This window comes from Pseudophryne corroboree, chromosome 11, assembly GCF_028390025.1.
Source record: "Pseudophryne corroboree isolate aPseCor3 chromosome 11, aPseCor3.hap2, whole genome shotgun sequence".
Taxonomy (NCBI): domain Eukaryota; kingdom Metazoa; phylum Chordata; class Amphibia; order Anura; family Myobatrachidae; genus Pseudophryne; species Pseudophryne corroboree.
Window position 1 is genome coordinate 160,404,236 of NC_086454.1, and position 23,491 is coordinate 160,427,726.

At 44.4% G+C, this 23,491-nt stretch overlaps 1 protein-coding gene across 17 annotated transcripts in view; it reads left to right on the plus strand.

Moving 5' to 3' along the window:
* Positions 1-23,491, plus strand: part of TESMIN (testis expressed metallothionein like protein) — a 542,857-nt gene that overhangs the window by 341,676 nt on the left and 177,690 nt on the right. For 15 of the 17 annotated variants that reach the window (XM_063945034.1, XM_063945030.1, XM_063945025.1 and 12 more), the window contains 3 exons: positions 5,942-6,082; positions 8,547-8,700; positions 9,305-9,349. In XM_063945034.1, coding sequence (XP_063801104.1) covers positions 5,942-6,082; positions 8,547-8,700; positions 9,305-9,349 — 340 coding nt within the window. The remainder of the gene's footprint in view (positions 1-5,941; positions 6,083-8,546; positions 8,701-9,304; positions 9,350-23,491) is intronic. The other 2 variants (XM_063945033.1, XM_063945039.1) reach the window with 2 other exon arrangements.

Sequence of the window (23,491 nt, forward strand, 5' to 3'; positions counted from 1 at the left end):
TGTTTCTGGTACCCCAAAGTCCTCCGCATGACGGTGGACAGCACAGCCTGGAGGAAGGTCAGATGGGAGCAAGACTCCGGCATTTCAGCCACGTCTGGATGTCGTCTGGCCTGGACCCTTGGGTAGAGGATATAGTGTCCAGGGGGTACAGGCTGGAGTATCAAACTCTCCCACCTCACCGTTTCTTCAAATCAGGCTTGCCAGCTCTGCCGGCAGACAGAACAATTCTTCTGGAAGCTATCCGAAAATTGGTCGTTTCCGAGGTCATTGTTCTAGTTCCGCCTCATCAGGGGAACAAGGGTTACTATTCGATCCTTTTCGTGGTACCGCAGCCGGATGGTTCGGTACGGCCAATTGTTAACTTAAAATCTTTGAACCCTTATCTCAGGGAGTTCAAATTCAAGATGAAGTCTCTGAGAGCTGTCATCTCAGGACTGACGGAGGGGGAGTTCCTGGTGTCCCTGGACATCAAGGATGCGTACCTCCACATTCCCATTTGGTCACCACATCAGGCATATCTCCGGTTTGCACTGCTAGATGATCACTATCAGTTTCAGGCGCTGCCGTTCGGCCTCTCCACAGCACTGAGGGTCTTCACCAAGGTGATGGCAGAGATGATGGTTCTCCGCAAGCAAGGGGTGAACATAATTCCGTATCTGGATGATCTCTTGATCAAGGCGTCGTCCAGGTAGAAGTTAAGGTCCATTGGTCTCACGACACAACTGCTCAAAAAGCACGGTTGGATCCTGAACCTTCCAAAGTCTCATCTGGAGCCGACAAGGAGGCTGTCTTTCCTGGAGATGATCCTAGACACGGAAGTGCAGAGGGTGTTTCTACCAGTGGAGAAAGTATTGGTGATTCAAACAATGGTCCAGGATATCTTGAAGCCTACCCGGGTATCGGTTCATCAGTGCCTCCTCCTTCTGGGGAAGATGGTTGCCTCCTACGAGGCTCTGCAGTACAGAAGGTTTCATGCTCGATCCTTTCAGCTGGATCTCTTGGACCAGTGTTTGGGATCTCACCTACATATGCGCCAGAGGATACGTCTGTCACCGAAAGCCAGGATTTCGCTCCTCTGGTGGCTACAACTACCACACCTTCTGGAAGGTCGAAGGTTCGGAGTTCAGTACTGGATCCTCCTAACCACAGATGCAAGTCTAATAGGTTGGGGAGCAGTCGCTCAGGGGGAAACCTTCCAAGGAAGGTGGTTGAATCAAGAATCCCTTCTCCCAATAAATATCCTGGAGCTGAGGGCCGTATACAACAGGCTTGTGCAAGCAGCACACCTTTTACAGGATCGGGCAGTCGGACAACGTGACCACAGTGGCCTACATAAACCGACAAGGCGGAACGAAGAGCAGGGCTGCAATGTCAGAGGTGTCAAGTATCCTCCTTTGGGCAGAAAGACACGCGGTGGCGATGTCGGCAATCTTCATTTCGGGAGTAGACAACTGGGAAGCAGACTTCCTCAGCAGACACGATCTCCATTCAGGAGAGTGGGGCCAGTGACGTAACTAGACCTTTTGGTGCTGTGTGCCAGAAATACAATTGGTGCCCCCACCCCTCCCCATATTCGAAACAGGGAAATTGCGTGCTGCAGGCATGCACCAAATACAATTCATGGGGAAAGCACGTGACCACAGAAAACTACGAATTCACATTACACCACATAGTAGAGCCCCTATTATAAAATATATGTAATTTAAGGCCCCTTATATAAAGTATATGCAATGCACCAGTATATGCAATGGTCTTAGTACCAGTGTAGAGTAGAGAGAGGGAGGGGAGAGACGGAGAGAGAGAGGTGAAGAGGAATAAAGAGAGGTGTAGGGGAACTGAGAGAGAGACAAGGAGACGGAGGGAAACAGAGAAAGAGGCAGGGAGACAGAAGGAGAGAAAGATATGGGGAGATGGAAGGACTGGCAGAGAGAGAGGGGGAAGACAGAGAGAGCGAGAGGGGGAAAGAGAGGGGGTATATTGAGAAAGAGAGAGAGGGGAGAGAGAGAGGGGAAGGGGGGACAGAAGGAGGGGAGAGGAAGAGTTAGCGAGAAAAAGAGGGGGAAGATGGAGGGAGGAAGAGATGGAGGAGGAGAGAAAGAGGAAGGGAGAGTGGTCAGAGATAGAAAGGTTCTGAGAGAGAGAGGGGGGAGAGAGAGGGGCAAGGGGGGGGAGAGTGGGCCAAGAGAGAGATGGTCGGGGGAGAGATGGTGGCAAGGGAGAGAGAGGACCATGAGAGAAGGCACGAAAGAGAGAGGGGTGTTTTGAGGGAGAGTGGGGGCAGAGGAAGTGAGAGAGAGCAGAGGGAGATAGTGGCTGAACAGCACTTGCCACTTGTACTACACTTACTGTATGATGCTTATTTCTGGCCTGGCATCAGTGGCATGGACAATCAGAGGCTGCTGCTGCTGCTGTGGTGGTTCCAGGAACAGTCAGGGTACGTTGGAGTGTGGAATAAGTAGGAAGAAAGCAGCACCTCTGGCCAGCCGGCACAAGCAGCATTATTGCTTCGAGTCAGGGGGAAGAGCTGAGAGAAGGGAGAGCAGCATCTCCTCCCTCTCTGGCCGGCATCAAAACAAGACTCTGTCCGTGCAGTTCAGGAGCCGGCATCTGTAAAGCTTCCGGCTCTGGCGTACTAACAGCTGCCACTCCGTACAGTTCAGTGCGGGGAGCCGGCACGGTGACAGCTGTAAAGAACCCTGCCTGGCTTCACCATATTAACACAGTTGCCGCTCCGGTCCTTGCTGTTCAGTGCAGGCGCGGGGAGCCGGCGCAGTGACAGATGTAAAGACCCTGCCTGGCTTCCCCATATTGACACAGCTGCCGCTCCGGTCCCTGCTGTTCAGTGCGGGTGCGGGGAGCCGCCGCGGTAACAGATGTAAAGACCCTGCCTGGCTTCCAAATATTGACACAGCTGCCGCTCCGGTCCCTGCTGTTCAGTGCGGGTGCGGGGGGGCGGCGCGGTGACAGATGTAAAGACCCTGCCTGGCTTCCCCATATTGACACAGCTGCCGCTCCGGTCCCTGCTGTTCAGTGTGGGTGCGGGCACCGGCGCGGTGACAGATGTAAAGACCCTGCCTGGCTTCCCCATATTGACACAGCTGCTGCTCCGGTCCCTGCTGTTTAGTGTGGGTGCGGGGAGCCGGCGAGGTGACAGCTGTAAAGACCCTGCCTGGCTTCAACATATTAACTCAGCTGCCGCTCCGGTCCCTGTAGTGCAGTGCGGTGATTAATGGCCCAGCAGCTGGTGCATACAAAGAGGATCACTGGTGGATGCGGACGGTTGCGCCCACAGGGCATTTGCGCTGTGTGCAACGCACCGTCCGCACACACCTAGTTACGGCACTGAGTGGGGTCTCCATCCGGAGGTGTTCGAGGACGTAACCGGTTGGGGGGGGTTCCTCACATAGACATGATGGCCTCCCGCCTCAACAAGAAGCTGCGGAGGTACTGTTCCAGGTCGAGAGACCCGCAGGCAGTGGCGGTGGACGCACCTGTAACATTGTGGGTGTTCACGTCAGTGTATGTGTTCCCTCCACTTCCTCTGATACCAAAGGTTCTTCAACTGGTAAGAAGAACAAACGTTCTGGCAATCCTCATTGCTCCGGACTGGCCAAGGAGGGCTTGGTACGCGGATCTGCTGGACCTTCTGCTGGAAGATCCAAGGCCCTTACCTCTTTGGGAGGATCTGCTACTGCAGTGGCCATTCACTTATCAAGACTTACCACGGCTACGTTTGACGGCATGGTGGTTGAACGCCAGTTCTAATGCTGCCCATACACTTGTGCGATGCCCCGCGACGCAACATCGCGGGGCATCGCACTGGCAGTTCAAGGTCCAGATCTCTGCTTTGTCCATTTTCTTCCAAAAACAATTGGCTGTCCTCCCTGAGGTTCAGACCTTTTTGAAAGGGTTTCTGCACCTTCAGCCTCCCTTTGTGGCACCAACGGCACCCTGAGATCTTGATGTAGTGTTGCAGTTCCTGCAATCAGCTTGGTTTGAGCATCTACAGGAGGCTGATATCAAGTTTGTCACGTGGAAGGCGGTCACTTTGTTGGCCTTAGCTTCTGCTCGACGCGTGTCGGAATTGGGGGCTTTGTCTTGTAAAAGTCTCTATCTGATCTTCCATGAAGATAGGGCGGAACTCAGGACTCGTCCGCAGTTCCTGCCTAAGGTTGTATCAGCTTTAGTTTTCATATCAACCAGCCTATTGTGGTGCCAGTGGCTACTGACTCCTCAATTGCTTCAAAGGCCTTGGATGTTGTGAGGGCTTTTAAAATGTATGTAAAGAGGATGGCTCATCATAGAAAATCTGATTCCTTGTTTGTCCTCTATGATCCCAAGAAAATTGGGTGTCCTGCTTCTAAGCAGTCTATTTCACGCTGGATCAGGCTCACCATCCAGCACGCTTATTCTACGGCAGGATTGCCGTGTCCAAAATCTGTAAAGGCCCACTCTACTCGTAAGGTGGGCTCTTCCTGGGCGGCTGCCCGGGGTGTCTCAGCTGTACAACTTTGCTGAGCAACTACTTGGTCGGGTCGAACACGTTTGCAAAGTTTTACAAGTTCGATACTTTGGCCTCTGATGACCTCAAGTTTGGTCAAGCAGTCTTGCAGGAGCCTCCGCGCTCTCCCTCCCATTCTGGTAGCTTTGGTACATCCCTATGGTACTAATATGGACCCCAGCATCCTCTAGGATGTAAGAGAAAATAGGATTTTAATTACCTACCGGTAAATCCTTCTCGTAGTCCGAAGTGGATGCTGAGCGCTCACCCAGCGCTTTGTTTTCCTGCATTGGTTTTATAGTTCAGTACTGCCTGGTCCCTAGGTAAGTTCTGCGTTATTCTACGTTAGCCAGATTTGCATGTTGTGTGAGCTGGTATGAATCTCGCCACTATCTGTGTATTTCCTTCTCTCGAAGTATGTCGTCTCCTCGGGCACAGTTTCTAGACTGAGTCTGGTAGGAGGGGCATAGAGGGAGAAGCCAGCCCACACTATTAAACTCTTAAAGTGCCAATGGCTCCTGGTGGACCCGTCTATACCCATGGTACTAATATGGACCCCAGCATCCTCTACGGACTATGAGAAAAGGATTTACTGGTAGGTAATTAAAATCCTATTTTCTATCTTTGGAAAGCCCCAAGCTAGGAGCAAAACATGTTAGAGAACTTCCTGCTGCTGTGTTTTTGATCTTGAACTTTTACCTGGGATACCTGAGATCTCTGCACCAGCTGCTATTACACTGTAGAGGGCTACCCTGTTGTTAATCTGGATCTGATGTTTATGGGTCTCTCTTAAATGTTAACTAATTTAATGAGCCATTTGAACGATGTTGTTCACAGACATATTGTGTTGGCACATAGCCGGCTGTGTGTACGGGCAGTCCGCCGACCGCCCAGTGTAACAGTGAGTATGGCTGTATTTTCACTTCCACAAATAAACTTCAAAGTCTGGTTTAACTACCTTGTCTGGTCATTGCCTACACATGTAGTCACTGGTGGGTACTCTGCTCACTACAAGCCTGCGTAAAAAAAAAGGACTGATATAGTGATTTAGCCCAATGGTGAGTATCAGGCAATCCTATTAAAGCCCGTTTTTTTCGCGGCCAATAACACGAGATCTGGGATAAGCTCCTGGACTGGACCCTTGTGTTATCGCGGATCTGAAGGGCTGCTTATTGGGGATTATGCTCAGGCACGTGAAGCATAATACCCAATAAGTGCTGGCATTGGGGGATTCGGACGTCGGCATCGGGGCTGATAGGAAACTCCCGGCAAAACTATTACTGCTGCTAATAGGATATCCCCTTAAAACAGGTATTTGGTATTCTGTCCATTGGATTTAAAGACAAGGATTTAAATTACCTAGCCGGGTCCTATTTTGTAGCCATCTTTTTCTTTTCCCTTATTGGTTACTATGCTGATCCATAGTTTTACTTTTTTCAGCCACAACTGAGGACAGCTGGTGCAAGCATTACAGATGGCGGTTATGAAAGACACTATTTTCAGAATGAGAATAGCTCTAGACCCATGCCTGCTCTTATGGAAGATTTGCCATGTGTTCAGCAAAGTGATTGTAGCTCAATGGTAATTATGTGTTCATATACAGATATATAAATATGTATATCTCTCCTTCCTCCCCCACACACCACGGTCTGTCTCTCCCCAATAACTCCATGATGATTCCCTGCCAGACTCTAAGTGGCATATACTTAGGGCCCCTCTGATCCTTGGGACGCGGTACTGGTGTCCCCTTTGACCCCCCCCTGTCGCCGGCCCTGATGGCAACCTGCTGTTCAGAAGTGTAACAGAGCATGGTGGTAGCACGTATACCTTCCAGCTGTTCCCATTTTAGAGCACTATCCCACCGCTCCGCTATCTGGATGTTTTTTTCTGTTTGCAGGGGTTTCAGTCAGGGCAGGATTAAGCCCTTGGGGGGCCTGGAAACCCAAGATAGGGGGGCCCTTGGCCCCGCCCTCTCTTGCTAGCAACCACCCGTGGCAACACCCGCTTCACGCCTCCCTACTCCACCTGAGCCATGCTCTGAAATACAGCTTGACAATATCCACACCGCACCCCCAACAGCGCAACTGGCAACAAGAGCCGTCGTGGGGAAAGCCCCACGCTGCAGGGGGGGAGAGAAGACCACAGGCTGTGTGGGGAGGGCAGACCCCGTGCCGGTGGGGTGGGGGAGCAGAAGACTCCAGGGAGCTGTGCAGTCAGTTGCTGATGGCTGTGTGATGTAGCCGCATGCGGCTGTGCGGCACCTCCCTCCCCCTCTACTCTCGGGCAGCACGGGGGCTAATTCAGGCAATCTCCAGCCTCTGCTGCTGCCAGGAGCGCTGCCGCTGGTGGAGGGGGCTAAGTAGAGGTGACAGCAGCAGCAGATTAGCTCCGGCCAGGGGCCCCTTAATGCAGGGGGACCCTGGGTACTTACACCCCCACCCCCATCCCCCCTTAATCCGGCTCTGGTTTCACTGGTGTTGCACTGCCACACACTGTGGAAGCATTTGTAATTTATATGGGGGCAGAGGCCTTATCTAACCAGGATCAGTCCAGGGCCGACAACGATACCTGCAGAAGACTGAGTGACCTCACGTGAGATGTCATACACAGCTGTAGAGCTAGCTGCTGGAACGTGCCTTGAGTTGGCCGTGACTATCTGTATTATTATCATTTAAATGTTACAGCTTGCATTTTATAATATTTTAAACTGGGTACATTTAATCTTAGTGTGGTGAATAATGCTAAAATAATTTACAATGAAAATGTTTTTGTTTTATCTTTTTTTAATGATAATCCATGTTGGCGTTGTTTACATTTATAACTTGAAATTAGTTTTTTAATTAACAGTAATTTAGACAGTGCACACATATTACGTTGTATTTTACAGAGACTATTTGGCCATTCACATCAGTCCCTGTCCCAGTGGATCTTAGATTTTATATTCCCTACCACATGTACACACACCTACACACTAAGGTTTATTTTTGTTCAGAGTCAATTAACCTAACAGTATGTTTTTGGATTGTGGAAGGAAACCCTTACAAGTACCAGGATCACATGCAAACTCCACATGGCTAAGGGCCACTGGCTTATTTATAAAGGGTGCACATGGGTTCTAGGGGCACCCACACCGCACACCCTGCACCTATTACTGTCAATACTTACCCTCCGGAGTCCCATGGTGCAGCAGCAGCACTGCAGATATTACTGGGAAAATGGCTCGGTGGCCATTTTCACAGTGTTTTGAGCAAGCGCAATAGGAAAATCTCTAGGTAATTGGCCGCTGCGCCATTTTCCCAGAGACCTGCGCATATGCTCTAGACTCTGGGAAAGCGCTAGGGTCCCCTAGTGACCCTAGTGCCCAGAGCTACAGCACTGCCGGCTAGAGAGGAGGGGGCACAGACGGAGCCTGCACACAGGCCCCCTCCTCTCTAGATGCTCCTCTGCTAAGGCCTACACTACAGTAATGTCAGAACAATTTTCTATTTCGTATGACAAATCATCATGTAGTGTGTATTCCCTATTTGTGCGCTCCCACGGTCACTGGTGACATCTTCCAGTTGGCCCTACTTCAGGGCCAACTGAAGATATTGCTAGTGATCCCATGCAGTGTATACAAAGGACGAAACGATCTTCAAATGTGTACCTGCTGGTCCGTGCCGAAGGGAATTCGTCCCGACCAACAAGACAATTGGCTGTTGCTGTAGTGTGTACCTGGTCTAAGGCTGTGATGTGAATTAAACCTTAAACCTCACTGCTGTGAGGCAGTAATGCTAACCACTGCACTAACAGTGCTACCAGTTGTTTTAAAATGCAGATGGAGCAGAATAATACAATGTGTGTCGATTTTCAGCAGAATCGTCAAAGTGCAGCTCCAGTAATTCTATCATATTATTTGTTAAGCTGCATTTCCATAGCTAAAATTTTAGAACAAATAATTGTATAAGGCTGTGGCATAAAAAGGACTCAGTAAGACAATAGTAATAGCAATTTTGATACAAATGATCTCTATCCAGTCATTCATACTATATTTGCACTGTTTCAGGTAATATGTCAGAATGGAAACAATAGAATCCTGTACATGAATAATCCTGACACTGGAGAAATAAAAACCTATCATCTGTTGTCTCACCCTGAAGAACAGTTTCGTTATAACTTTTTAAATTCTGATAGAAGTGAAAATATAACACGGTATCCAGGTATCAATTTATTAGGGGACATTTGTTTTGCTGTTAAATTGCATATTTGTATTTACATTTTCCAAAAGAGAACATAAAATGCAGAACAAGAAGTAAGAAGTGGCTTCGCAGTACATAACAGGTCAGAGCATAAAATGCTAACATGCAAACAGACGTTTTCTCATTCAAGAAAAGAACCCAATGTAATCGTGCAGAGTAAAGCAGTTGGTAAGAAAAAGGACCTTATGCACCTTCAATCTCAATGCTGTGAAAACACAGATCGTCAGATTATCGTCCGTCTGCGCATGTGCAGAAGTGCGTGGGTTTAATAATGCAACTGGGGGGGGGGGGGGAGGGGGGGGATTCAGTTTTACCAGATTTCTGTATCCCGTGCTTATGATTTTTCTAGCCCAGCTGGTAAAATGACAGAAGCTGATTGGTTGGTACTTTATCTCTCTCCACTTTCTCACTTCAAGATTTGATAAATCTCCCCCATAGTCTCCTACTGTTATAAATAGAAAATATGAAAAATATATGTCCTCATAAGTACCCTTACCAGCTATTGTACCTTAAGCTCGTCTGTCCCTTGTGCCTCCAACAAAGTGTGTATTTTTCCTCTATCCAGGTTGCGAGCAGACCTTCCAATATCCCGTGTTCCAGTATTCTACTGGTATGTAATGTCTTTACCATTAACTCATTTTACAGTGCAAAGTAGAATATCATTCTAGAGAGATACTTGTAGCAAGATGAACTTGTCTACACTTATGGTAAAAGAGAATGTGTTCACTTACAGGTGCAATCAGCCTGGCTACATCTGTAAATATGACTTACACGATGTGCATAAGATCTGGAAAGTTGTCCTAGTCATCTGACGTGTAAAAATTAAACAACCTGTAAATATTCCATACGTTCAATTTCAGTTTGAAATTCACAGTTTTACAAAAAGAGCTTAAACGCCTGATGCACACAAATATGCTGGATCCCAAGCAAATAAGATTTATTTTATATTATTTTTTTAAAGAAATCAATACAATACAAGCTAATGTTAGTTGCTTGAACCAAGAGCCACCAATATTCAGAGAACGCAATGTGAAGAGTGCTCTCGGCACTACTGGATTGTCGTACGGCAGGGATACGGTCATTAGGTCGACACAGTTTAGGTCGACAGTCATTAGGTCGACCACTGAATGTCGACATGCATTAGGTCGACATGGTCAATAGGTCTCACATGGTCATTAGGTCGACATGTACTAGGTCGACAGGTCAAAAGGTCGACATGAGTTTTTCAAATATTTTTTTCCATTTTTGGGATTTTTCCATACTTTACGATCCACGTGGACTATGATCTTTCTGGATAAATTTCTGATTGAAAATGATATCTAAGTTTATAACATTTAAAATATTGACGTTGTTAATCCGGGTGTAGCATGATTATAATTGTTATCTAGCCATAAAACATTACTTCAGCAGGTACATTATAACCAACTCAACTTAATACAGGTTGAACATGATGGTCATTTTGCTTCTATTCAACCTCAATTACTATGTTACTATGTTACTGTAACCTGCCGAAGCATGGCGAGCGAAGCGAACCATGCGAGGGGACACGGTGCACTAATTGGGGTTCCCCGTCACTTTACGAAGAAAAAAACACCAAAAAAAAGTTAAAAAACTCATGTCGACCTTTTCACCTGTCGACCTAGTATATCTCGGCCTAATGCCCCTGTCGACCTAGTGCATCTCGACCTAATGCCCATGTCGACCTTCAGTGGTCGACCTAATGACTGTCGACCTAAGTTGAGTTGACCCAACGACCCATACCCGTACGGCATACACACACACCTGCGTAGATGTCTGTGGAATAATAACAAATTGTCAAGGAAAATTCAAAGATTTTATTACGATTATAAAGCTATGAGACATAAATAGATGATAGCATAATGGCACTAGAACAAAAGTACTTACAAAATAAGCAGAGCCGTGCACATCTCCAGATGCATACACCTCCTTATGGGTATATGATTGCTATAAGAAGCATACTGTATGTGCAGAATTACTGTTCTGCATGTTTCACGTTTTGTGAACATGCCTTTACTGAACATTGCCTACATGAGAAGACCTTCCCACCCATAAACTCCTCTCTGCTTCCTCAGGCTATCTGTGAAATGTGTAACTAGCTAGAGCGAAGAAGGGTTGCTATTTATCCTTCATTATTTTTGTATTTGTTCAGCTTTGGGTTTACGTTTTTACATGTACTGGGCACTGTTTTTCATTAGTTTATGTCCCATACTGTATAGATTTTATACAATATTTAGCACTTTTTTAAATAATAATAATAATAATAATAATAATAATAAATATATATATATATATATATATAACATTTATTTATTTATTTTTAATTAACCATCAGGATTAATATTATTTTTCTTACTTTACTTAAATGATCGGTCACAAATGTTAGGATTAAATATGCACTGTTTGGATATTAAAGTCTGCATTTGCACCATCCACATGATAAATTCTATTATCCAAAGAATACCATCAGGCGTTTTATTCTAAAATGTCCAAAGCCTATTGATTCTGGAAAGAGAGTTATATAATCTACACTCATACATAGAGAATACTCTAATGTTGGATCCAGTGAGCACTTTTGTACTCCTTTCTCTGGGGCAATATAGGCGCACAATGGAGACTGAGGGGTAAATTTACTAAAGCTTCTAAAAATTAAAAGTGGTGATGTTGCCTTAGCAACCAATCAAATTCCGTCTAACATTTCTTTACTGCATCCTCGAAAATGAGAGACAGAATGTGATTGGTTGCTATGGGCAACATCATCACTTTTCAATTTTAGAAGCCTTAGTAAATATACAAAAAACACTTTTGTACACACTCAGATGCTCAGGAGGGCCAGTAAAAACTGACGCTCCTAAATACAGCTGTGCCTGCACAATAATCTAGGCGCAACAATTAAATTGTAAATGTATCTCAGATATCCCAATCAATTTTATAAAAAAATTAATTAAAAAATCTTATATGCTATACCAATAATTACTATTGAAACAGGCTGCTCCCACTTTATACTAGAGGTAATAATATGCTTAAGTAACTGATATGTATCTACAGAGAGCGCATAAATTCCAATACCATCATATATATATTAAAAACTATTTATTACACATAAAAAGCTGAAGAATTAGTTTAACGAGCTTAATATATTAGTTACGTATTCATATGCATGGAAACACCCAAGACAGACAATACAATGAATAGCAATACTCTGTTAATCCAGATTATTTCTAAATTGGTCCTTATTTCCACAGCTCTTCCACGATTTATAGTTCCATTTTTGTGGCTAAATAGATTGATGTCCACTTGCAGTGTTACTTTGTATTTATATCTGCCACTTGAGTGGATAGAGTGTTACTTTGTATCTATGGATCGCTATATTGTATCTGGAAACAGTTATTGTATCCAAGTCCAGTTCAATATTTAAACTGTGTACCGCTTGTATAAACTCAGCAACGGCTATTGCAGAATTCTTATGTATCACACTTTGTATATTCCTGCCTGTGTATTAGGTGCAATATTTAGGTATCACCTCGCCGTGACCAGTGATGGAATTGATGAACTCCGGAAAAGGCAGTGCCCGGCTGCGGCTGCACGCCGCTGGTTGTTCCCTTGCTGGAGTCGCCTAATTTCCTGAGTGTATGAGTCGTCTCGCTCTGGCCTCGGTTCTGGTTTAGAGGGAGAGGGAGCGGCACCTGGCTGCGGCAGCACGCCGCTCTGCTCCTCCTTAGCAGTGCTGTTGTTAGGCTTCTCACCGTGGTAGTGTTTTGGTGGAGCTCTGGCAGGATAATAAGAAAAGCCGTCCTGGTTATGTAGGTGTTCCCAAGCCAAACTGCGGATGTCCTTAACGCGTTTCTCCGTTATAACATTAGAATGGTTTCATCAGAAGGTCTCCATCTGTTCTCCATGCTCTGATATTTAACCACATTATCCTCCAATCCTGTGCTTACACTCATTATAGCTTGCAGGTGTACTGCAGGTGTTATATGCACAGGTGATCCTGTTTCACAAACAATATTCAGTATAGCAATATATTATAGGAACACTGTCCCTTATAAATATCTCTTCACATTAAACTCCACATATTATTATTAATATAAATTTTAAAGATTGGCTAAAAAATTAATTAAGAAACATTCTTAAAAATGGCAACACGTAGGTCTGTATATTACAAAGCAACATAAGAGACAAATAGATATAAAACATCTTTCGTTATTTATGGCTGCTATAGCCAAATGATTAGAGCTGCTACCTAGCAGTCCCCAGCCCCGGGTTCTATACCCACCTCTCCCTACTTTCCATTTAAATTATTTATTTGTAAAAATATTTTGCTTGTTTATATTTATATTTTTACTCTTATATTTAGTTATTCTCTCCTCTATATTACTCACAGTTCGCCATCCAAACCATAACTACAAACACCAATATTTCTTTATCCCTAGTAAGAATAAGCCACTTCTATCTCATGTATGGCAGACACATCCCTCCCCCCCGCCTACATACACCCTCCCTAGCAGTGTGGTGTGGCTGTATATCCCATTAGTCCATTTTAATACTCTATTTGGAGCCTTATCATGCTAGTAATAGTGAACATAACCAGCTTCATATAGCCCCAACACATAGTAAGCTCTTCCAAATGTTTAGCACACTTATAACTCCAACACTAATTATTTATTTATATATTATATAAATAAAAATTAAATTTTCTTTACATAGCATGCTATAAATAACTAACCATGCTTAAAATTTATAAGACCCTGTTCTCACTACTACTTTAACCACAGCTCTATCACCTGATAGAAAGCCAATCTATCCCTAGAAAAGGAACTGATAGGCCAATTTTGACACCAGAGAGGAAGGATATTAATAGAAAGACCACCAGATACTAATGACACATTCCCAGACTATTAGGTTTCTTGTTATTTACTTTGAAATCTCATATATTGTTCATTTCTATATTCTCATTGAGGCCCAGTGGGGATAGATAGCCCAATGAAAAAATCCAAAAGGCCTCTCTTTTTTACCAAGTCTGTTATATCTGTCCCCTCCCCTTGCTGTAATAGGTATATGTTCAATCCCTTGTATCATTAGACCATCTAAGCTCCCATTGTGTCTAGTCTTAATATGTGCCGACAAACTGTGTGTTCTTAAACCCTTTATACTATTCCGTCTGTGCTCTAAAAATCTGGTGTTAAGCTTTCTGGTGGTACGTCCTATATATTGAACCCCACATCTACAAGTGATTAGATAAATTACATATTTGGAGTTACAGTCAATATGACTCTTAATCTCAAACTCAGTATTATAAGTAGCAGAACGAAAATGTGTGCTATTATGCATTATATGTTTGCATGTCATGCATTTTGGACGACCGCATCTGAAGCAACCCTTTTTCATGGGAATGGCACCAAGCCATGTTTTCTCGATTTTTATTGCAGGAGAAGAACTCACATAATGACTAGGGGTAAGATAACTCTGTAGATTTCTAGCTTTTTTGAAAACAATCTGTGGTTCCTCTTCTAAAAGAGGTGCTAGCAATTTATCTGCCTTCAAAATAAACATATTCTTTCTTATTAGATGCTTGATATCACTTGAACTAGAATTAAATTTAGTTATAAATCTAAATCATGTTTTTTTCTTCAGCGAGGGTGGGACTAATCTTCTTAATGTTAAGCAATGCTTTTCTAGCTTGTTCACTTGCTTCCTTCAAGATTTTCTCTGGATAGTCTTGTTCTAGGAGTGCAAGGGTAAGATCACAAGCTTGTCGATCATATTCCGCAGTATCTGTACAATTTCGTCTATGTCTCATATACTGGCTTCTTGGTATATTTCGAAGCCATGGCTGATAATGGCAGCTTAAATAGTGTAAAAATTTATTACAATCTACTTCCTTCTTAAAAGTAGACGTGTTTAGACTACCATTCTTTATTTCCAGGGCGATGTCCAGAAAGGAAATTCTAGTGTTGTGAATGGTGCTAGTTAACTTTAACCCAAAGTGATTCTGATTCAAATATTCAACAAATTCCTTAGCTGAGTTTAAATCCCCTTCCCAAATAAAAAACATGTCATCTATGTATCTGCCATAGAGCACCAAGCCCACCCCATCCGCACACGGCCAGATCAGTGTGTTCTCAAATCTGCCCATGTACAGATTTGCAAAGCTAGGGGCGAACTAGGTGCCAATGGCAGTACCATGTGTCTGTAAATAAAATTGTGCATTAAAAGTAAAATAATTGTGCGTCAAAGTGAATGTGATAGCATCAAGAACAAATTTACGTCTGGCCTCACTCAGATCATCGGAAAGAAGGAAGCTTTCAATAGCCTCCACTCCTTCCTTATGAGGAATATTTGTATAAAGTGACTCTACGTCACATGTAATGAAGATATAATTTTCTTGCCATATCACAGTGGACAATAGTTCCAAAAAGTGCATAGAATCTCTAATATATGATCTGAGTGAGACCACATGTGGCTGTAAAAAAGAATCAATAAATGATGATAAATTTGTAGTTAGGGACCATATACCAGAAATGATGGGACGCCCGGGAGGTGCAGTGAGGGACTTGTGTATTTTGGGCAAATGATAATATGTGCGTATTACTGGGTGTGGTTCAAATAAATAGTGTAACTCCTATCTGGACACCGCCCCGTTGCCCATTGCTTCATCCAGAAGCCTCCTATATTCACAGATAAACCTGGAAGTAGGATTATATGTTAATTTAGAGTAAAACTTTTTATTTTCAAGCTGCCTATATGCCTCTTTTTCATATTCATTTTTATCCTGTACAACTGTCCCCCCTCCCTTATCTGCATTTTTGATTATAATGGTGTCATCTTTCATAAGATTTTTTAAAGCTTTCCTCTCATTTTTATGTAGATTACCCCAATGTTTATTTTTATTTTTCTTTGCACAAATCTCTCTTAAGCCGTCCAAAGTTAGAGTGTAGAATGTTTCAATCATTCCACTCTTATGCTGCATTGGATAAAATTCTGATTGTTTTCTAAACCCCTTTCTCTCTGTCTGTTCTATATCAAAAAATTTACTGTCTTATCATTTTCCTGTTCTAATTCTAAAAGTGCATTAAGGGCTGTTTGATTTGTCCTATCCAAAAGAATCGGAAGAGAATCTTCCTTATTCTTAAGGTTCTTGTTGGCAAAATATCTTTGTCTACACAGATTCCTTGTAAATCTGTTAAGCTCAATAAAGAGCTCAAACAGATCCGGCCCCTGAGTGGGGGCATATTTTAACCCCTTAGCGATAACTGCTTTTTCACTCTCGCTAAGGGTTTTGGAGGAAAGATTAAACAGCCCCCTATTTCTTAGTCTCTTCTTGCACTTTTGCTGGTGCTTTTTTCTTCCTCCTCTGCATCCTCTCCTTCTAGGCCTTTTCTCTTTGGAGAGTCTTGACTCAAAGCTGAGAATCTGTTCCGATTCTTCCAAATTGGGTATAAATCCTTCTCTAAAAAAGAGGGACCAGAGGTGGAACTTAATGCTTCCTTATTTATATTAAGTGTCAAATCTTTATTTTTTGGTCTGGCTCCTTTCTGATTATACTCTGCATGAGACCGTGTGTTGGTAAAATTAGTTTGTGGACCTCTTGTTCTCATGGGATTTCTTGGACTGTAATGCCTTACTTGTTCTTGTCTCTCTATCCCCTTTCCCTTGTCCATATAATTACTCCCATTATGCTTGTTTTTATTATACATAGGACCATTTTTACCTTGAGAATACTTATTAGGGTTATCCTGTCCTGGATTTATTATAAATCTTCTGTTGTATGACCTAACTTCATTTCTTTCGTAGTCCTGGCTATCCCTAATTAATTTTTGATTTTTTGTAGATATCAATTGCTGTTCAAATGTTTCTATTTTTTTATTTAGTTTGTATTCTAAATCTTTAAAATCAGCCCTTACATTTAAAGGGAAGGGGATTTAAACTCGGCTAAGGAATTTGTTGAATATTTGAATCAGAATCACTTTGGGTTAAAGTTAACTAGCACCATTCACGACACTAGAATTTCCTTTCTGGACATCGCCCTGGAAATAAAGAATGGTAGTCTAAACACGTCTAGTTTTAAGAAGGAAGTAGATTGTAATACATTTTTACACTATTCAAGCTGCCATTATCAGCCATGGCTTCGAAATATACCAAGAAGCCAGTATATGAGACATAGACGAAATTCTACAGATATTGAGAAATATGATCGACAAGTTTGTGATCTTACCCTTGCACTCCTAGAACAAGACTATCCGAAGAAAATCTTGAAGGAAGCAAGTGAACAAGCTAGAAAAGTGGATAGAAAAGCATTGCTTAACATTAAGAAGATTAGTCCCACACTCGCTGAAGAAAAAACACGATTTAGATTTATAACTAAATTTAATTCTAGTTCAAGTGATATCAAGCATCTAATAAGAAAGAATATGTTTATTTTGAAGGCAGATAAATTGCTAGCACCTCTTTTAGAAGAGGAACCACAGATTGTTTTCAAAAAAGCTAGAAATCTACAGTTATCTTACCCCTAGTCATTATGTGAGTTCTTCTCCTGCTATAAAAATCGAGAAAACATGGCTTGGTGCCATTCCCATGAAAAAGAGTTGCTTCAGATGCGGTCGTCCAAAATGCATGACATGCAAACATATAATGCATAATAGCACACATTTTCGTTCTACTACTTATAATACTGAGTTTGAGATTAAGAGTCATATTGACTGTAACTCCACATATGTAATTTATCTAATCACTTGTAGATGTGGGGTTCAATATATAGGACGTTCCACCAGAAAGCTTAACACCAGGTTTTTAGAGCATAGACGGAATAGTATAAAGGGTTTAAAAACACACAGTCTATCGGCACATATTAAGACTAGACACAATGGGAGCTTAGATGGTCTAATGATACAAGGGATTGAACATATACCTATTACAGCAAGGGGAGGGGACAGATGTAACAGACTTAGTAAAAGAGAGGCCTTTTGGATTTTTTCATTGGGCTCTCTATCCCCGCTGGGACTCAATGAGAATATAGAAATGAACAATATATGAGATTTCAAAGTAAATAACAAGAAACCTAATAGTCTGGGAATGTGTCATTAGTAGCTGGTGGTCTTTCTATTAATATCCTTCCTCTCTGGTGTCAAAATTGGCCTATCAGTTCCTTTTCTAGAGATAGATTGGCTTTCTATCAGGTGATAGAGCTGTTGTTAAAGTAGTAGTGAGAACAGGGTCTTATAAATTTTAAGCATGGTTAGTTATTTATAGCATGCTATGTAAAGAAAATTGAATTTTTATTTATATAATATATAAATAATTAGTGTTGGAGTTATAAGTGTGCTAAACATTTGGAAGAGCTTACTATGTGTTGGGGCTATATGAAGCTGGTTATGTTCACTATTACTAGCATGATAAGGCTCCAAATAGAGTATTAAAATGGACTAAGGGGATATACAGCCACACCACACTGCTAGGGAGGGTGTATGTAGGCGGGTGGGGGGGGGGGGGGGGGGGGGGGAGAGATGTGTCTGCCATACATGAATGAGATAGAAGTGGCTTATTCTTACTAGGGATAAAGAACTATTGGTGTTTGTAGTTGTGGTTTGGATGGCTAACTGTGAGTAATATAGAGGAGAGAATAACTAAATATAAGACTAAAAATATAAATATAAACAAGCAAAATATTTTCTCTAACGTCCTAGAGGATGCTGGGGACTCCGTAAGGACCATGGGGAATAGACGGGCTCCACAGGAGACATGGGCACTTTAAGAAAGAACTTGACTCTGGGTGTGCACTGGCTCCTCCCTCTATGCCCCTCCTCCAGACCTCAGTTTGAGACTGTGCCCAGAGGCAGATGGGTGCACTGCAGGGAGCTCTCCTGAGTTTCCTGCTAAGAAAGTATATTTGTTAGGTTTTTTATTTTCAGGGAGCACTGCTGGCAACAGACTCCCTGCATCGAGGGACTGAGGAGAGGGGAGCAGACCTACTTAAATGATAGGCTCTGCTTCTTAGGCTACTGGACACCATTAGCTCCAGAGGGAGTCGGAACACAGGTTCGCCCTGGACGTTTGTCCCAGAGCCGCGCCGCCGTCCTCCTCACAGAGCCAGAAGAAAGAAGCCGGGTGAGTATGAGAAGAAAGAAGGCTTCTAAAGGCGGCAGAAGACTTCGTGAGCTTCACTGAGGTAACGCACAGCACGGCAGCTGTGCGCCATTGCTCCCATACACCTCACATACTTTGGTCACTGTAAGGGTGCAGGGCGCAGGGGGGGGGGGGGGCGCCCTGGGCAGCAATATAAACCTCTTATTTGGCAAAAGAGAGCATATATACAGCTGGACACTGTATATATGCATGAGCCCCCGCCAATTTATTTTTCATCCACTAGGGGTTACTGGAGTACTCTTGGGATATGGACGGTTCCACAGGAACTAGGCACTGAATAGTTAAAATTTGACTTTACCTCCCCTCCATATCCCAGAGTACCTCAGTGTTTTTTCGGTGCTCACCGAGCAACTAGGCTTGTGGAAGTTGGTCCACAATTATTGATTTTTTGATACTTTTTGTTTGAAGCCACATCCTTTTCCCCCTTCCAGGAAGGCGAGGGTCTGGGATAGTGAAAGCTGCTGAAGCAGCTGTGGGTGTCGGACCTCTCTAGAAGAGCTCCCTCACTGCCACGTGCAGGACTCCTGCAGTAAAAGGCTGACAGTGCTTACAGAGAAGCCCCGTCATTGCCCTCACCACAGGGTCCAGGTATGTTGATAGGGGCGGTCAGCTCATGCTGCCGCCCCGCTGTGTGAGAGTACTGTGTGTGTATGTGCCGCCCGCCGCTGCCCTCAGCCGCCCGCCGCCGCATCCAGCGCCGCTGTGTAAGTGCCTCTCCCGCCGCTCTGAGCCACGCCGGTCTTTTGATTTTGCAAAGGCCGCTCCACGGCTCTATGCGGCATGTTCATCTGCTCCAATGCGCTTCCGGAAGGCGCAGTGTCATAGCCCGGTCTCCGTGTACAGAGAGCGGTACATGGAGCACGGGGGAGAGGGGGAGACACACTTAATATCGAGTGTGTATGGTATTAGCCTAGCACAAGGCCAGCAGCGCTGCATGAATAGGTTTTTAAACCTTTGTAACAGGAATGTGCATATAAGCATATAAAGAATTATAAATCTGCTACATAAGTTATAAGTCTGCACTTTTGTGATATACTGTGAGCATGGGGACATATTAACCATGCTTCCTGTTTTTCCTGTTTTCTTTTCCAGAATTCCTGTATTACATCTCTCCACCATTGGGCGCAGGGGTGTTAGGGGGAATTTGGGATCAGGCATATTGCTGGCACACTTGGCCAGAGATATAGAGACACCTTAGTGCTATTTACTGAGTCGCGCAAGTTGTTTGTCTTTGTATTTTGTATTGTCTGTTTGCATAATGAGTAAAACACCAGCAAAGTCCAAAAAGCAGTTTTGCTGCCATGTCTGTAAGGGTGTATTACCTGATGGATTTACCACATGTAAAGTATGTTTTGTAAATTCAGAAACAAATACAATGTCTGCTCCGGTTTCAAATCCAATTTCAACCCCGGACCCGCCATGGCCTATATTAGCAGATGTCTTAGCTGGATTGCAATCAGAGTTGGCCGCCTCTCGGCAGGAGCGAGAGGCGGCAAGATCTGAATCTAGGGTGAGACCGCTAGGACTGCCAGAGGGGTCTCAGTCTTACCAAAGGTCCAGATCCTCTTTGACTAAGGGGGATAAGTTTCATTTTTCTTATAAACTACCGGTTTCTGCTATGTTACTGTCTGATGATTCTTCGCCAGACCTCACTGTACAAGATGTGGTTGAGGAGGGCGAAGTAGACCAGTCAGATGGTGACGATTTCGACAGCCCGGGCATTGATAATCTCATCAGAGCGGTGCGTCAGTCTCTGAATTTTACAGAGACTGAGGAGCCTCTGACAAATGATGAGGTCGTTTTTACTAAATGACAGAGAACTCCAATATGTTTCCCTGTTTCAGAATCTCTTAATAAAATGTTACTAGAAACAAGGAAGAATCCGGATAAACAGTTTTCTGTACCTCACAGATTTAGGTCTAGTTATCCGTTTCCAGAGTCTATGACAGCTAGATGGGAGAATCCACCGTTGGTGGATTCATCTGTGTCTAAACTTACAAAGAAATTGACCATACCAGTACCAGCTGCAACTACACTCAAGGACCCTTCGGACCGTAAAATAGAAGTTATGCTAAAGTCCATGTATACAGCAGCAGGAGTGCTGCTTAGACCTGGGTTGAGTGGCATTTGGGTAACTAAGGCTGTAATGGTATGGATAACAGAACTCAGATCTGCCTTAACTGATGATCATCTTATACTTCTCGCTGATCAAATCTGGGAAGCGGCTGACTATTTATGTACAGCTTCTACTGACGTCTGTCAGCTCACTTCTCACCTTTCATCATCGCTAGTCACAGCACGACGTGCGCTCTGGCTACATTCTTGGCAAGCGGAGACAGAGGTCAAAAAAGGAATAGAAGCGTTACCTTATGAGGGCGAGAAGTTATTCGGTCCTGAATTGGACAAATGGATTTCTGAGGCCACGGGAGGAAAGTCGGTTTTCTTACCATTTCCTCCAACAGTTCCTAGAAAAAGGTATTCTGGACCGGCGTTCAAATCCTTTACACCTCAGTCCTTTCGCGGGCGTGGCAGGGGAACGGCCACACCAGGTAGACGAGGTCGGGGACGTAGTTTCCAACGAACCAATACCACTCGTCAGGATACTAAAGTCACCGGTAAGCCAGTGGCACGACGGGCTCCCAGCCCATCTCGGATCTCCTATTGTGGAAGCACGTCTTCAGTCATTCCAGTTGGCGTGGCTTCAGACGTCCACAGATGGGTGGATCCGCAATTTAGTTTTAACAGGTTACAAAATAGAGTTCGACTGTCTCCCGCCAATGCGGTTTTTCAGGACAGGACTGCCTCTGTCGGACGGCAAGAGGGCTATTCTGCAGACTGCCATTCAGTCTCTGCTGGACGCAGCAGTTTTGATTCCGGTCCCTGTGCACCAACAGGGTCAGGGTTATTATTCCAGTCTGTTTGTGGTACCGAAGCCGGATGGCTCGGTCAGGCCAATATTGAACTTAAGGGGCCTCAATCAGTACGTCACTTACTACAGATTCAAGATGGAATCTCTACGGTCAGTAATTGCAGGTCTAGAGCCACAGGAATTTATGATTGCGCTGGATCTCAAGGATGCGTACTTACACATTCCGATTTGGCCTCCTCATCAAAGGTTTTTGCGGTTTGCAATACGACAGAACCATTACCAGTTTCAGGCTCTACCATTTGGCCTCTCGTCAGCGCCTCGGGTATTCACCAAGGTGATGTCTGTGATGATAGCTCATCTCAGATCCCTAGGAGTGATAATAGTTCCGTACTTGGACGACTTACTCATCAAAGCTCCGTCTCAACAAATCCTCCTTCAACAGGCATTGCTGACATACAATGTACTGGTTCACCACGGTTGGATTGTCAACTTCAAGAAATCACATCTAGTTCCGTCTCAACGACTTCAATTCCTAGGTATGGTTCTCGATACGGTAGATCAAAGAATTTACCTACCCGAACAGAAAGTACAGGTCATTCGTCATCTGGTACAATTAGTGCTCAAGCCACGCACAGTTTCGGTTCATTTGTGCATTCGCCTCTTAGGCACAATGGTGGCGGCTTTCGAAGCGCTTCAGTTCAGAAGACTTCACTCACGTCCTTTTCAACTGGATGTGCTCGCACAGTGGTCGGGCTCGCATTTACAGATTCACCACAGGGTGAGGTTGTCTCCAAGGACCAGAGTGTCTCTACTCTGGTGGCTCAAAGTACAGAATCTAACCGCAGGGAAACGGTTCGGCGCCTGGAATTGGATAATTCTCACGGCAGATGCAAGTCTCAGAGGTTGGGGAGCTGTAGTTCAAAATTTTCAGCTCCAGGGTCTCTGGGCGGATCACGAAAGATTGCTGTCTATAAATGTCCTGGAACTCCGGGCAATTTACAATGCATTGCGACAAGCAGTGCACATGCTGCAGGCTCAGGCTGTTCAGATGCAGTCAGACAATGCGACGGCGGTCGCATACATCAACAAACAAGGCGGAACGAGAAGTCGCATGGCAATGCGGGAAGTAGCTCGAACCCTCAATTGGGCCGAATATCACCTAGTGATATTGTCGGCAGGGTTAATTTCGGGAGTGGACAACTGGGAGCTGGATTATCTCAGTCGTCGGGATTTTCATCCAGGAGAATGGGCATTAAATCCAGAAGTGTTTCACATGCTGGTCCAGAAGTGGGGTTACCCGCAGGTGGACCTGATGGCATCTCGCCACAATCATCAAACGCCCCAGTATGTGTCCAGAACGAGAGATCCAAAGGCGGTGGCGGTGGATGCTCTCACAGTCGCGTGGCCGTACAGCCTCGTGTATCTGTTTCCACCGTTTCCGCTGCTCCCTCTGTTGCTAAAACGGATCAAGAGAGAGTCCGTCACAGTCATACTAGTGGCGCCTCATTGGCCTTGGAGAGCTTGGTTCTCGGATCTTCGCGGATTACTCGCAGACGATCCTTGGCCGCTCCCACTACGTCCGGACCTGTTACAACAGGGTCCGTTCCTTTACCCTGATTTAGCGCGGCTGCGTTTGACGGGGTGGCTGTTGAGACCGCCCTCTTAAGAAGAGAGGGTATTCCAGAATCAGTCATTCCAACCATGTTATGAGCTAAGAAGCCG